This window comes from Rhinoraja longicauda, chromosome 9 (assembly GCF_053455715.1).
Source record: "Rhinoraja longicauda isolate Sanriku21f chromosome 9, sRhiLon1.1, whole genome shotgun sequence".
Classification (NCBI taxonomy): Eukaryota; Metazoa; Chordata; class Chondrichthyes; order Rajiformes; family Arhynchobatidae; genus Rhinoraja; species Rhinoraja longicauda.
Window position 1 is genome coordinate 5,752,467 of NC_135961.1, and position 15,652 is coordinate 5,768,118.

The following is a 15,652-nucleotide window of genomic DNA, read 5'->3' on the forward strand; positions in this document are numbered from 1 at the left end:
ACGCAGGTCACGGAGAGAACAAACAAACTCCGTACAGACGGCACCCGTAGTCGGGATCGAACCTGGGTCTCCGGTGCTGCATTCGCTGTAAGGCAGCAACTCTACCGCTGCGCCACCATGCCACCCATTAATATGGGTGACATTTTATTTTTCCAACCGACTCCCACTCCCTACTCTGACCTCCATGTCCAGTCTGGATATGGTAGAGTTCTCCCTCTATCTTCCTGTCTCCACCTATATCCTTCCTTTGTCCCGGCCCCCCTGACATCAGTCTGAAGAAGGGTCTCGACCCGAAACGTCACCCATTCCTTCTCTCCCGAGATGCTGCCTGACCTGCTGAGTTACTCCAGCGTTTTGTGAATAAATCGATTTGTACCAGCATCTGCAGTTATTTTCTTATACTCCCCGTTCCTGCCTTCTCCCCATACCCCCTGACTCCGCTATCCTTAAGAGCTCTATCTAGCTCTCTCTTGAATGCATTCAGAGAATTGGCCTCCACTGCCTTCTGAGGCAGTGAATTACACAGATTTACAACTCTCTGACTGAAAAAGTTTTTCCTCCTCTCAGTTCTAAATGGCCTACCCCTTATTCTTAAACTGTGGCTGCTGGTTCTGGACTCCCCCAACGTTGGGAGCATGTTTCCTGCCTCTAATGTGTCCAACCCCTTAATAATCTTATATGTTTCAATATGTTTCAATGCTGGTTTAAACTGAAGATAGACACAAAAAGCTGGAGTAACTCAGTGGGACAGGCAGCATCTCTGGAAAGAAGGAATGGGTGACGTTTCAGGTCGAGACCCTTCTCGAACGTCACCCATTCCTTATCTCCGGAGATGCTGTCTGTCCCGCTGAGTTACTCCAGCTTTTTGTGTCGTTGATGAATAAAATTATTCCCCCTACTAAGTTGCACCAAAGTGTGAATATCAAAAACTGCAGGAGCAGGAAGACTGAAATAAATACTTAATACAGCAATGCTGAAAGATTAAGCAGGTCAGGTAATATCTGCGGAAAGAGAAGCTTGAAGATCCTGGTTCCGAACTGTAAAGGACGGGAAATAAGTTATCTTTTAAGTTGCAGAGAAGGTGAGGGAGGAATGGGGGGTTTACAAGGAACACTTCTAACAGGGTAAAGCCAGAGTTGCTCTGTGGGTAGGTGGTCGTGATCATCCAAGCTACAGTTTCATGGAGTCAGTTTGAGAGAGACAATTGGAACAAAAGCTACGAGATAAGGGACAACTGAGAATGAGACTCAGCAGGCATGGCCAGTTTTGATGTGGACATAGAAAGCAATCTACCCGAAATTGTGGAGTTCCATATAGAGTCCAGAGGGTAGCAATATGTCCAGATGACAGATAAGAGTCTGAGCCTTAAACCTTGTTATTATCGTACAAGAAGCCAGACTGGACATGGATATAATAATAATAATAATAATTCATTTATTTTATATAGCGCCTTATCGGGTGCTCAAAGCGCTTTACAAAAACAATCAACATAAAAACAAACAGACAAACTATCCTAACGGAAAAGCGGCGAATAAACAACGCCAGCGTCCTCTCACGTCAGGGTCCGGCAGACAACAAAAAGCACAGGACACACAGATACAATTTTTACACAAACAGCCATCACAGTGATTGCTCTAGGCATACCCTCACTGTGATGGAAGGCAAAGTCTTATCTCCTCCTCATTCTTCTCCCGTGGTGCCACGAGGTGATCGAGGCTCCCAACTTTTTGAAGCCCCCACCGGGCGATGGAAAGTCCCAGGGCCGAGCCGAGCAGGCCGATGAAAGTCCTGAGCCCCCACCGGGCGATGGAAAGTGCTGCGGCCGGGCCACGCAGGGCGATGAAGGGCCTGCGGGCGGGTCGATCATACCTCGCACTTCGGGGCGGTTGAAGCTGCTACGGCTGGAGCTCCCAAAAACCGGTCGCCAGCCAGGGACCTGCGAACTCCCGATGTTGCGGTCTGCAGGGCCCACGGCCGAAGCCTCCGAGATGGTAAGTCCAGGCCCTGCAACGGGAGTCTTCAAGGTCGATCCCAGCTGGAGGCCGCCGACTCCACGATGTTAGGCCGTAGCGCGAACGGAGATACGACACGGTAAAGGTCGCATCTCCGTTGAGGAGGAGATTTGAAAAAAGGTTTCCCCCAACCCCCCCACCACCCCCCCACATACACAGAGTTAAAAATAAAACAAAACGTACATTAAACGATGACAGACAAAAAAAACAAAAAAAAGACAGAGAGACTGCCGGTGAGCCGCAGCTGCAGAACGCAGCCACGCCCACAGATATATAGGACAAAGGAAGGATATAGGTGGAGACAGGAAGATAGAGGGAGATCTGGGAAGGAGGAGGGGAAGGGAGGGACAGAGGAACTATCTAAAGTTGGAGAAGTCGACGTTCATACCACTGGGCTGCAAACTGCCCAGACGAAATATGATGTGCTGCTCCTCCAATTTCCGGCGGGCCTCACTATGGCACTGGAGGAGGCCCATGACAGAAAGGTCAGACTGGGAATGGGAGGGGGAGTTAAAGTGCTGGGCCACCGGGAGATCAGTTTTGTTAATGCGGACCGAGCGCAGGTGTTCAGCGAAACGATCGCCGAGCCTGCGCTTGGTTTCGCCGATGTAAATGAGTTGACATCTAGAGCAGCGGATGCAATAGATGAGGTTGGAGAAGGTGCAGGTGAACCTTTGTCTCACCTGGAAAGACTGTTTGGGTCCTTGGATGGAGTTGAGGGCGGAGGTAAAGGGACAGGTGTTGCATCTCGTGCGGTTGCAGGGGAAAGTGCCCGGGGTTGGGGTGGTTTGGGTAGAAAGGGATGAGTGGACCAGGGAGTTACGGAGGGAACGGTCTCTGCGGAATGCAGAGAGGGGAGGAGATGGGACGGGGTACTGATTGAGAATGATCAGCCATGATCACATTGAATGGCGGTGCTGGCTCGAAGGGCCGAATGGCCTACTCCTGCACCTATTGTCTATTGTCTACTCAATGCGTTGGAAGGTTTACAATGCAATCTGAATTCTGCAGTCAGCAGATTACATGGACAATCACCACTAACTGAAATTTCAGCTGAAACGGAATCATTTTTGAGAATCTTATTTTCTTTTCGTGAGGTCTTGTTTGTGAGGCTTGTTCTTTAAGCAAGCATAGCAGTTTAGATGGAAGTTTGGGATAAAATAGCCCAGGGCAAGCCCTTTTCTGAACTGCACAGCAACTGTGACACAGCAAACAATCTTGGTCATGAAACGGATTTATCTTTAATAACCACAATTCCTCCAGACATTTCCATACAGGCAGAGGTGGACATATGAGCCCAGAGCATTTTTCTAATGTTAACACTTCAGATAATGGATTCAGGCTGAGTCATCAGATAATGGATCTTAAAGAAACGTATGAAATTATAAAAGGACTGGACGAGCTAGATGCAGGAAAAATGTTCCCAATGTCGGGGAAGGTCAGAACCAGGGGCCACAGTCTAAGAATAAAGAGGAGACCATTTAAAACTGAGATGAGAAAAAACTTTTTCACCCAGAGAGTTATGAATTTGTGGAATTTGTGGAATTCTCTGCCACAGAGGACAATTCACCGGATGAATTTAAAAGAGAGTTAGATAGAGCTCTAGAGATTATGGGGAGATGGCAGGCATGGGTTACTGATTGTGGATGATCAGCCATGATCACAATGAATGGCGGTGCTGGCTCGAAAGGCCGAATGGCCTCCTCCTGCACCTATTTTCTATGTTTCCACTGAGACTGAAAATGACTGGTGGCAGTCCCTTCAGTGTAATCGTAGAAGCTTCTTATTCAATAACTGTAGTTGAAGACATTCCCCCTCATTGATTCCCCTCATTCTTCAACCAACAGCGACGCTGGGATCCATCAAAAATGGCAAATGCCATTGAGTTGTTGGGTGATGGATTTCAATCTTGAAGCACCCATTTCTCCACTACCAGATTTTATCCAGATCATCAACTCTGGGTGCCATTACCTTAGAATACAACAGAGCTGCCCGTAATGTCCATGCACTCTTTGTGAAGTGGTTTTCTGATGCCCATTGCTCTTGGGTTCCAGAAGGTCTCGTGAGCCCAGAAACAGTGACAGCAGCAAACGGCCGAGTGAACAATCATTGGAAGAATTCTTGCCGACTTCGGGCTACTGACTATCCCGCAGTCTAGGCTTAAGCTCAGGGGTGACCGCGCTTTTGCGGTTGCAGCTCCTAGACTGTGGAACAGCATCCCTCTCCCCATCAGAACTGCCCCCTCCATCGACTCCTTTAAGTCCAGGCTCAAAACCTATTTCTACTCCCTAGCGTTTGAGGCCCTCTGAGGGGGCGCTGTGAACTGTTTATGTATGTGCTGTTATGTTTGTGTGCCATTGTATGTTCGTTCTTAGTACCTGAACTGATGTACAGCACATTGTTTTTAAATGTGCTATACACACAAAATTGACTTGACTTAACTGGACTGCACTTGACTGGACTTGACTAGACTTGACTGGACAGGACTGGACTGGACTGGACTGGACTGGACTGGACTTGACTTGACAGTGCATCAGGGGTAAAAAAGCATCGACTTTAATTTAGTTAAACAGTGCAGAAACAGGCCCCTTGGCCCACCGAGTCCACACCGGCCTGCAATCCCCGCACATTAACACCATCCTGCACACACTGGGAACAATTTACACGTATACCAGGCCAATTAACCTACAAACCCGCACGTCTTTGGGGTGTGGGAGGAAACCGAAGATCTCGGGGAAAACCCACGCAGGTCACGGGGAGAACGTACAAACTCCGTACAGACAGCGCCCGTAGTCAGGATCGAACCTGGGTCACTGGTGCTGTAAGGCAGCAACTCTACCACTAAGCCAACTTGTATTTTAACATTTTACAGGGATTAAAATAAACAGTGAAGAACACAAAACAGATTAAAGTATATTTAGGTTTAGGTTCAGGTTTATTATTGTCACGTGTACTGTGGTACAGTGAAAAGCTTTGCTTTGCATGATATACGATAAGGTCAAATAATATTATACGTTAATACAATCAAGTCAAATTCAAATACAATGGGTAGAGCAAAGGGGAGGATACAGAGCACATAATATAATTCTCAGCATTGTAGCACATCAGATCCAGAGACAAAGTCCAACACCTGCAATGGGGTGAAGGTGAATCAGACAATATCGTAGCCTATAGAAGAACCATTTAGGCTGATAACAGAGGGGAAGAAGCTGTTGCAGAGTCTGGTGGTGCGCGCTTTCAAGCTTCTGTACCTTCTGCCTGACAGGAACAGAGAGAAGAAGGAATGACCCGGGAGAGACAAGTCTTTGATTATGTTGGCTGCTTTCCTGAGGCAGCATGAAGTGTAGATGGCGCCAATGGCGATGGGTGAGGCTCCATCCACAACTCTTTGCAAATTCTTGCATTCTTGGGCAGGGCTGTCCCGAGTGAAGCGGTGATGCAAACCAATGGTATGCTTTCTATTGAGCATCTGTAGAAGTTTGTAAGAGTCATCTGTAGAAGTTTGTAAGAGTCACGGTGGCACAGCATGGCACAGGTTGACTATTAAGGGCGGCTCGGTGGCGCAGCGGTAGAGTTGTTACCTTGCAGCGAATGCAGCGCCGAAGACCCGGGTTCGATCCCGGCTACAGGTGCTGTCTGTACGGAGTTTGTACGTTCTCCCCGTGTCCTGCGTGGGTTTTCTCCGAGATCTTCGATTTCCTCCCACACTCCAAAGATGTACAGGTTTGAAGGTTAATTGGCTTGGTAAATGTTAAAAAAATGGTCCCCAGTGTGTGTAGGATAGTGTTAGTGTGCGGGGATCGCTGGTCGGCACGGACCCGGTGGGCCGAAAGGGCCTGTTTCCGCACTGTATCTCTAAACATGGCAGATTTCCTCAGTACCCTCTGGAAGTAGAGGTGTTGATGTGTTTTCCTGGCTGTTGCAACAATGTGGTCTGTCCACGACAGATCGTTGGTAATATTAACACCAAGGGACATGAAGTTCACCACCATCTTGGTTTCAGCACCTTTGATGGTGTGTGGGGCACGTACTCCACCATGCTTCATGAAGTCAATAACTAGCTCCTTTGGCTTGCTGACATTGATACTGAAATGTCTGCACGTTTTTACAAAAGCAGAAGACATAACATTTTGATTGATGGAAATAAAAAACAACCCATTTGGTGCCAAAGAGTTTTTAAACATCTTAATCATGATTGTGTAAGACTATTAATAGCTCACCTACCCCTCAGGCAACAAAGTATAAAATGCTCATGTTTTCTTTGCAGTGTTGATGTTTTGTTACCACCTGAAATTCCTGTCAGGCCACTGTTGTTGTGATGAAGGCAGGCGTGAAGGAATAGAAAAATCTGGCAGCAACTTCAGGATTTCCATGTTTCACCGCACGCACACACATCATTCCACTGCGGTCACGGTGGCGCAGCAGTAGAGTTGCTGCCTTACAGCGAATGCAGCGCCGGAGACTCAGGTTCCATCCTGACTACGGGCGCTGTCTGTACGGAGTTTGTACGGAGTTTGTACGTTCTCCCTGTGAGATGCAAATGTGAGTGCTCACAATCACGATGCTCGAGACAATCTAGAGAAACAAGTATAGTTTATTTGCAAGTCTGCAGAGTTGGGTGCCTCCCCTCTCGAGACACACCGAGGTCGGGAAAATCCCTTCTTTTTATTCACTTCACTTTACAATTGTCACACCTTAAATTCCTCCCCTCTGGACTCCTTCCAATCGGAGCACTGAGGTGCACAATCTAACGACACTGCCCCTGTTGCCTCCCACATCATACATCGCATGTGCATTTAAATGAGGCATCTTGTCATGCGGGGCGTTTTTGCAATATTCATTGATCTCATTAGGCAGGCGCAGTACAGAGTAGTTCATGCCCTCTCCCCTAGTGCTCTGGATATCTTGCCCTCTCTCCTAGTGCTCTGGTTATCTTGTGCTCTCTCTGCTAGTTCTTTGGATATCTTGCCCTTATCCTTGGAATGTCACCATTTGTTATTGCGGTTCTTATCTAGCCGAGCACAGTCGGGTCAGCTATTTCTCATGGTCCTTAGTTTAAATCAATTATCCCTTTTTACCTCTCTCTCACATCCCCGTGACCTGCGTGGGTTTTCTCCGAGATCTTCGGTTTCCCCCCACACTCTAAAGACGTACAGGTATGTAGGTTAATTGGCTGGGCAAATGTAAAAAAAATTGTCCCTAGTGGGTGTAGGATAGTGTTAGTGTGCGGGGATCGCTGGGCGGCGCGGACCCGGTAGGGCCGAAGGGCCTGTTTCTGCGCTGTATCTCTAAAAAAAAAATGATAATTTTAGAAAATATCACAAGTTTCACTTTAGTTTAGAGATACAGCGTTGAAACAAGCCCTTTGGCCCACCAACCAGTGATACATAGAAACATAGACATAGAAAATAGGTGCAGGAGTAGGCCATTCGGCCCTTCGAGCCTGCACCACCATTCAATATGATCATGGCTGATCATCCAGCTCAGTAACCTGTACCTGCCTTCTCTCCATACCCCCTGATCCCTTTAGCCACAACGGCCACATCTACCTCCCTCTTAAATATAGCCAATGAACTGGCCTCAACTACCTTCTGTGGCAGAGAATTCCACAGACTCACCACTCTCTGTGTGAAGAAATGTTTTCTCATCGCGGTCCTAAAAGACTTCCCCCTTATCCCTAAGCTGTGACCCCTGGTTCTGGACTTCCCCAACATCGGGAACAATCTTCCCGCATCTAGCCTCTCCAACCCCTTAAGAATTTTATATGTTTCAATAAGATCCCCCCTCAGTCTTCTAAATTCCAGCGAGTATAAGCCTAGTCTATCCAGTCTTTCTTCATATGAAAGTCCTGCCAGCCCAGGGATCAATCTGGTGAACCTTTTCTGTACTCTAAGGCTAGAATGTCTTTCCTCAGATTAGGAGACCAAAACTGTACACAATACTCCAGGCGTGGTCTCACCAAGGCCCTGTACAACTGCAGCAGAACCTCCCTGCTCCTATACCGCATACAGTGTGCTGACCACTGGATACCCTATACACTTGCACTATCTTATACACTAGGGATGATTTGCAATTTTTACCTAAGCCATTTAAGCTAAAACCCACACGTCTTTGGAAAGTGGGAGGAAACTGGTGCTTATTTTCCTTTAGTTTAGAAATACAGCACGGAAACAGGCCCTTCGGCACACCAAGTCCTCACTACCCAGCGATCCCCGCGCATTAACACTATCCTACACACACTAGGGACAATGAACACTGTTGTTGTTGGTCCTTCGGGTTGGAAGATGACCATGACTTCACTTTCAGTTGGAGGATTGGTGACTGTGGGTCCGGAAGTGACTGGTGAGGCCGATCCAGGTCTGGAAGGCACGCCCACACGTTGGACACAAGTGGATGGGTGCTGCAGTGGGAGTGGAGGTAGCCCGGGCCTTGCGCGCGGTGCGTTTCCTCTGGGCCTCTGCAGTGCGTCTGTTCTCTGCTGCACGGGCTCCTGTGGTGAGGACACTAACTCCGATGTACACTAACACCAAGCCAATTAACCTACAAAACTGCACATCCTTGGAATGTGGGAGGAAACCGAAGATCTCGGTGAAAACGCACGAGGTCACGGTGAGAACGTACAAACTCTTTACAGACAGCACCCGTGGTCAGAATTGAACCTGGGTCTCTAGTGCTGTAAGCGCTGTAAGGCAGCAACTCTACTGCTGCTCCACTGTGCCACCTGGTAGAAAACCCATGTGGTCACAGGAAGAACGTACAAACACAGTTCAGACAGCGCCCATAGTCAGGATCCAACCTGGGTCTCTGGTGCTGCAGGGCAGCAACTCTACCGCAATGCCACCACACCGCACAAGTTGTGGAGAGATTTCCAGGCCATTGTGTGAAAATGCACCAGAAAAGGTTTCACTGGGGTCATTGGTAATAGTTGTGTTTTATTTTAATTTACAGCTGCTCTGTCATTCTTCACTGGCTGGAATTACAACTGGTGCCTGATAGTTTCAATGATCCCTCCAATAATTTACCTCATTATCTGTTACACGGTATCACCCGACACTCAGATCGCAGTGACAGCAGCCTTCACTGTCGTTTATACCCTGGCGATGATTGGTGGAGTTTGCACCGCTTTCAGTGAGTATTTCTTTTGGACTATATGTCTGCACATTATTTTCATTTTCATGATGTCCGTTTCCTTCATCAAAAGCAGATAAGCAACTCAAAGGATTTTATTCACAAAATGCTGGAGTAACTCAGCAGGTCAGGCAGCATCTCGGGAGAGAAGGAATGGGTGACGTTTCGGGTCGAGACCCTTCTTCAGACCCTTCTTCGACCCGAAACGTCTCCCATTCCTTCTCTCCCGAGATGCTGCCGGACCTGCTGAGTTACTCCAGCATTTTGTGAATAAAAATCTTCGATTTGTACCAGCATCTGCAGTTATCTTCTTATACAGATAAGCAACTCAATACATAGGAGAGAGGGGAGGTGGAAATGGAGGGAGAAATTGATACAGATGAATTTTACAATCCATTCGCCTTTTGTCAGTGGCTCCACCTAAATTCCAAGATGTGGCTTGTCTCATTGCAATGAGTTAGTGAATAATTTGCCGATGATGGTGATCTCATTTTACCGATTTAAACTCAATTGGTATTTGTGGTGGTGAAGATACTCAAAAAAGGTCACCGATGGAATTGGAGGCATGAGGTTTGGCAAATGGACATTCTTTCAGAAAGAAAACTTTTTTTGTCTTTTAAGTCCACAGATTCCAAAACAAACAGCGGGAGGGGCAGTTTCACAGCAACATATAAGTTACTTTGCCGATGGGTTTATCCCCAAGGTGAAACTGTTCAATATGTCATTGAGTGAGTCTATTATTAAAGGCTTGTACAACATGTTGAGCAGCTTTTTGGTTTCCAGACAGAAGTACTGTAAAATAAATATATCTTCTTTTTGGATATGTGAGTGACATTGAAATAGGTTTGCTCTTTTCGTTTATCAATGTTGCTAAGGTCAAAAAGTGATTCTAGTTGAAGGAATGAAACTTCTTTTTGAAAAACAATTTTTGATCAGTGTGGATCTCATAAGTTCATAAATTCATAAGTCATAGGAGCAGAATTAGGACATTCAGCCCATCAGGTCTACTCAAGCCATTCAATCGTGGCTGATCTATCTCTCCCCCTCAGCCCCGTTCTCCTGTCTTCTCCACATAATCCCTGATACCTGTACTAGTTAAGAACCTATCACACCTAACAAATATCTACTCACTTGGCCTCCACAGCCTTCTGTGGCAATGAATTCCACAGATTCATCACCCTCTGACTAAAGATATTCCTATTCATCTCTTTCTAAAGGCCCTTCCTTTTATTCTGAGACTGTGGCCTCTGGTCCCAGACTCTCTCACTAGTGGAAGCATCCTCTCCACATCCACTCTATCCAAGCCTTTCCTTATTCGGTAAGTTTCAATGAGGTCCCCCCTCATCCTTCTGAAATCCAGTGAGTACAGGCCCAGTGAGTACAGGCCCAGTGAGTACAGGCCCAGTGAGTACAGGCCCAGTGAGTACAGGCCCAGTGAGTACAGGCCCAGTGAGTACAGGCCCAGTGAGTACAGGCCCAGTGAGTACAGGCCCAGTGCCGACAAACACTCATCATATGTTAATGCATCATATCTCAGCAGATAACAGAGGGAGACATGGGTGTTCTGCGTGCTACACTGTAATTGTAAACTTTCAATCATAGCCATACATCTATTTCATAGGTATAGGTTTTGCAACTGATGGGGCAAGAGTAACGTTTATTCAATTCACAAAAGGGCTAATCCCTAATTAACAGGATGTTGCCATTGTGAACTGACTTAATTAGCTAAAACCATCTATTTTATTTTTTAGGCATAATAATCAGCGATGGAACCATCGTGTCACCAATTGGTATTTACATTACTGCACTTGTACTCCTTTACTTCATCACTGCACTGTTGCACCCAACTGAACTTCCTCTTGTTCTGTATGGACTGCTCTATCTCCTTTGAATTCCTGCTGCCTCCATGCTACAGCCAATGTACTGTAAGGGGTTTCTGCGCCGAGCTTTCGCCCGACCTAAGGTCCCCGTGCCTTGCTCTGATCCCTTGACCAGGCCGTGCACACTGGTTCCCCGTGAGTGGTTCGACCCACTCACCCCTTACGGTTCTAGACACTGGACTTAGGTGCAGGAGCTCTTATAGTGCAGAAAAAATTCAACCAGACCAGATTTTAAAACCAGGGTTTAAATGAAAAAGGCTTTTATTCAGCACTTGGGACTATTGTCCATGAATACTTATACAGTTCTATAATACATGTCTATGAAACACATACCGAATCACACGAATACTTATAACTATGAATCATAAAACACAGTTCTATAAGACATATACACGAATACCTTTTACTTATGAATTCTTAAACACAGTTCTGCAAGACACGACTGTAAGATGGGGAACGTACGACGCATCGCAACCTTGACCAACACATATTTTAGTACACACCCAACGTTTATTCACAACCACCCTCCCCTCTACACTAAACTATGTCCAGGATATGTAGGATTTGGAATGCATGCTCACCATGGGGCTATTACTGGGGTTACTGGCTGTTCGTTTGGCAGTATTTCTCCTCGAGTTGCGTGCCTGTTCCTCTCTCTTGCATCCGTTTTTCTTGCCTGTCTTTTCTTCCTCCTGCATTCGTTTTCTTGCCTGCTTGCGTTTCCTGCAGGTTTTCTTCTCGAGTTGACTTAACTTCTTCTTCCAGTATTTCTTCTTGAGTTTCAGTTGACTTCGAACCCGGTTTTCTCTGCGCTTCTTGCCTCCTGTCCGTCTTAACTTTTTCACCCAAAGTAGTGGCCAGTTATACTGTTTCTGACCCGTCATATCTCCCGCCAGATCTTGGAATCTCTTTGTTCAAAAGATATGTATGAGGTTTATCTTCTGATCTGCCTTATGTTCCGGGATACCGGGGATGGCCAGACGGTGTAAATTGGGATTTCATTGTGAGGTGATGGGTGTTAACTGGTTTCCCATCACCTACCAGGTAGTTTTCTATGGGCTATTGTGCCCCCTCACTGAGATGAACTGTTTAGGTCGGCTTGGGGCATTGTGAGTATGCTGATGTCAGTGCCCCAGTGTCTGGACTCCGACCTGGTTTCGTAGGTTTCTGCATGGCCAATACCCATCCTTTGTTCTGGCCATGGCTTTGCAGAAAACCTAGAGACTGGGATGTAAGGTTTTTTTACCTTTTGTGGCTGGTCACGAGGTCCTGCGGCCATTTTAGGACCCACGGATTGTGACATTCTTTGTTAATCTGACCGCAGCTTTTCTCCGCTATCAGCCCCAGTCTCCCGTTTAAAATGTCCAAACTGCAGCTCTTTGGTTTGCGTTGCTTTTCAAATGAGGGAAAACTTCTCAAATCTTACAGTACTCACTGGCAAACCTGCACATCACATCTTGGGGAACGAGAGAGACCAGGGCAAAGGGGCAAAATGGAAGCGCACCCAAGGATCGACTCCTGAAATACCAAATAGGTCGATGGTACTTTGAATGGGTCATTCATGGTCGGAAAACACAGCATCCCACTAAAAAGACGCTTGAAAGGTAAATATCATTTGTGTCCTTTGAAATCTGTCACAAGCGTGTGACAAAACTGTTTGGGTCACTGTGGTAATTGAGAGTCCGATTGCATCCTGCCCTTGGTGGGGAATGACAACAAACTTTTCACTGGTCTTATTGAGATCGTTTAAAGCTTCGTTTAGTTTAGAGATACAGCGCGGAAACAGGCCCTTCGGCCCACCGAGTCTGCACCGACCAGCGATCCCCGCACATTAACACCATCCTGCACACACGAGGGGCAATTTTACATTTAGACCAAGCCAGTTAACCAACAAACCTGTACGTCTTTGGAGTGTGGGAGGAAACCGAAGATCTCAGAGAAAACACACGCAGGTCATGGGGAGAACGTACAAACTCCGTACAGACAGCGCCCATAGTCAGGATCGAACCGGGGTCTCAGGCACTGTAAGGCAGCAACTCTACCGCTGCGCTACCGTAACCATGACGATTAAAACACTTAATCAAATACTATAAAAATCCTAGATAGGCACAAAATGCTGGATAGACACAAAACGAGCCTTTCAGATGAAGTTATATATTTGTTAACCAGGTTTAGTGATTTCTGTCCTACAACCTAGGCTGAAGAAGGGTCTCGACCCGAAACGTCACCCATTCCCTCTCTCCTAGATGCTGCCTGACCCGCTGAGTTACTCCAGCATTTTGTGATCCCTCTGTCCTTGGACCTGATCATGTTCATTTCTGATTATTTTCTGCCTTTTTACCGTTTAGAAAGTAGACTGAAATTTCATCCTCAGGACTAGAACAGACAGAAGAAGGACATAAAAAGCTGGAGAAGCTCAGCGGGTCAGGCAGCATCTCTGGAGAGAAGGAATGGGTGATGTTTTGCGTCAAGACCCTTCTTCAGACTGAGAGTCAGGAGAAAGGGGAACAAGAGATCTAGACAGTGATATGGAGAGATATAGAACAAATGAATGAAATATGCAAAAAAGAAACAATGATAAAAGGAACAGGCCATTGTGAGCTGTGGGCTAGGTGAAAATGAGTTACAGACAATGAAATTCACCAGGACAACATTGACAATAGATAAACACAAAAGGTTAGAGTGACTCAATAGCTTCTTGCATGGAATTGTATGCAAGTCTGTAGAAGTAACTTACATCGACAATCCCTTAACTACTTCTTCAAATATTTAGCAAAGTTACTTGCGCGTCTTAAAACTTTAAGCCAGCTTTCTCTGAGGATATTCCTAATTATTGCTTTAAACATCCCTGTGGTGGCATGTAGATTGATTAGTAGGACTGGATGTTACAATCTCTAAGGTTTGCACTACAATTAACTGGTGTTGTTCTTGGGGGTGACCACTAGGTGATGTTGCTACCATTCAGACACATCTTCAGTTGTGTACCTCAACGTCACTGGGTGTTTCGGCCTTTTATCACAAGACACCCTCAGTCGAGGCAGGCCCCCCATTGTAGGGTGATCAGACCTGGGTGTGTGTCTTATGGTTAGCCTCTAGATGGTCACGTGGCAGCCCAGACAGTATCTTTTCTTTTCAGCCACAGCCAGTGACTGTTCCGTTCGGCGGTATTTGCAAGTTCTTTGATTGCCCTCCTTTGGGCCTGCCCTCTGACTCCAACTTCCCTCAGGAGCCTTGCCACCAAATTTCAATAAAGGTACTGTTATTTAAAAGATGAATTTAGATTAGTTTAGAGAAACAATGTGGAAACAGGCCCTTCGGCCCACCGAGTCCGTGCTGACCAGCGATCCACACACATTAACAGTATCCTGCACGCACTAGAGACAATTTACAATGTTACCAAGCCAATTAGCCCACAAACCTGTACGTCTCTGGACTGTGGGAGGAAACCCGAGTACCCGAAAACCCATGTAGATCACGGGGAGAACGTGCTTATTCCATACAGACAACACCCACAGATAGGATCGCACCCGGCTCTCTGGCGCTGTAAGGCAGCAACTCTACCGCTGCACCACCATACCGCCCTGATGACATATTTTTCAAAAATGCAAGGAGAGAAATATTTTAATAATTTTTAAAAATGTACTTAAAAATGAGAATGTTTCCATTTTCTTGACTAGACCTGTTGACTATAGTGACTATAGTGAAACAACTTGCTCTGATTGTTTTCCACTGTTATTTTCCAAGTACAAATGAAACAGACAAAATCACGAAGGAACTGGACTTACCAGTAGAAAACTGTGAGTGAACCACATTTCCAAATATTTATCAATCTTAATTAGCCACCCATTGCATTTGCTCTTTTGCACAAAGTAACCTTGAAATATTTGGATCCCGGTAAAAATCCACCAAGACCATTGATGTTTTACAGGAAAGCAGATTTACCATCTATGCAAAGGACTTTGTCAATTTAGACGTTGTGGAGTATAAATATTATCTGAACTATGGTGTTTGTGTTTTCAAGGCTGGGTCTCCAAGCTGAACGAAACAACATTCTTTACCGAAGATTTCCTGGAAGAAGTAAGATAACACTTGGAGATTCCTTGCATTAAGCAATGAATTGTACCCTCGCCTGAACTAGACTGTCCTCTTTCACACTTGGGCACAGAGTCTTCCTGACAAGTGCACAGAGGAAACTTAGAGGCAGGAAACACACATCTGTAACGTCTGTTCTAAAGAGAGTTAACATAAGTTCAGGCCAGAATGTTCCAGTAAAGGTGAACAGCAAAGATGGCAAGATGAGGAAATCTTGGATGTTGAAGGATATGTAAGGAATCTATGGGCTTTATCTTACCTCCAGTTCCCTCCCCTCCACTTTCAGTCTGAAGAAGGGTCCCGACACGAAAGGTCACCCATACCTTTTCTCCAGAGATGCTGCCTGACCCGTTGAGTTACTCCAGCACTTTATGTGTATCTGAAGATCTGTAAGGTTTGATAAGGAAAACAAAGGAAGCAAATGGCATGTAGAGGTAACCACAATCAAGCGGGTCACTTGAGCAATGTACAAGTGTACTCAAGAAAGAAATTTGGGGAACAGAATGGGGACATGAAATACCCTTGACAGATTTTATTCAG

At 46.1% G+C, this 15,652-nt stretch overlaps 1 protein-coding gene across 1 annotated transcript in view; it reads left to right on the forward strand.

Moving 5' to 3' along the window:
- Window positions 1–15,652, forward strand: part of LOC144596875 (uncharacterized) — an 86,813-nt gene that overhangs the window by 64,621 nt on the left and 6,540 nt on the right. Inside the window, 3 exon segments of the mRNA XM_078405738.1 lie at window positions 8,961–9,140; window positions 14,698–14,817; window positions 15,042–15,097. Coding sequence (XP_078261864.1) covers window positions 8,961–9,140; window positions 14,698–14,817; window positions 15,042–15,097 — 356 coding nt within the window.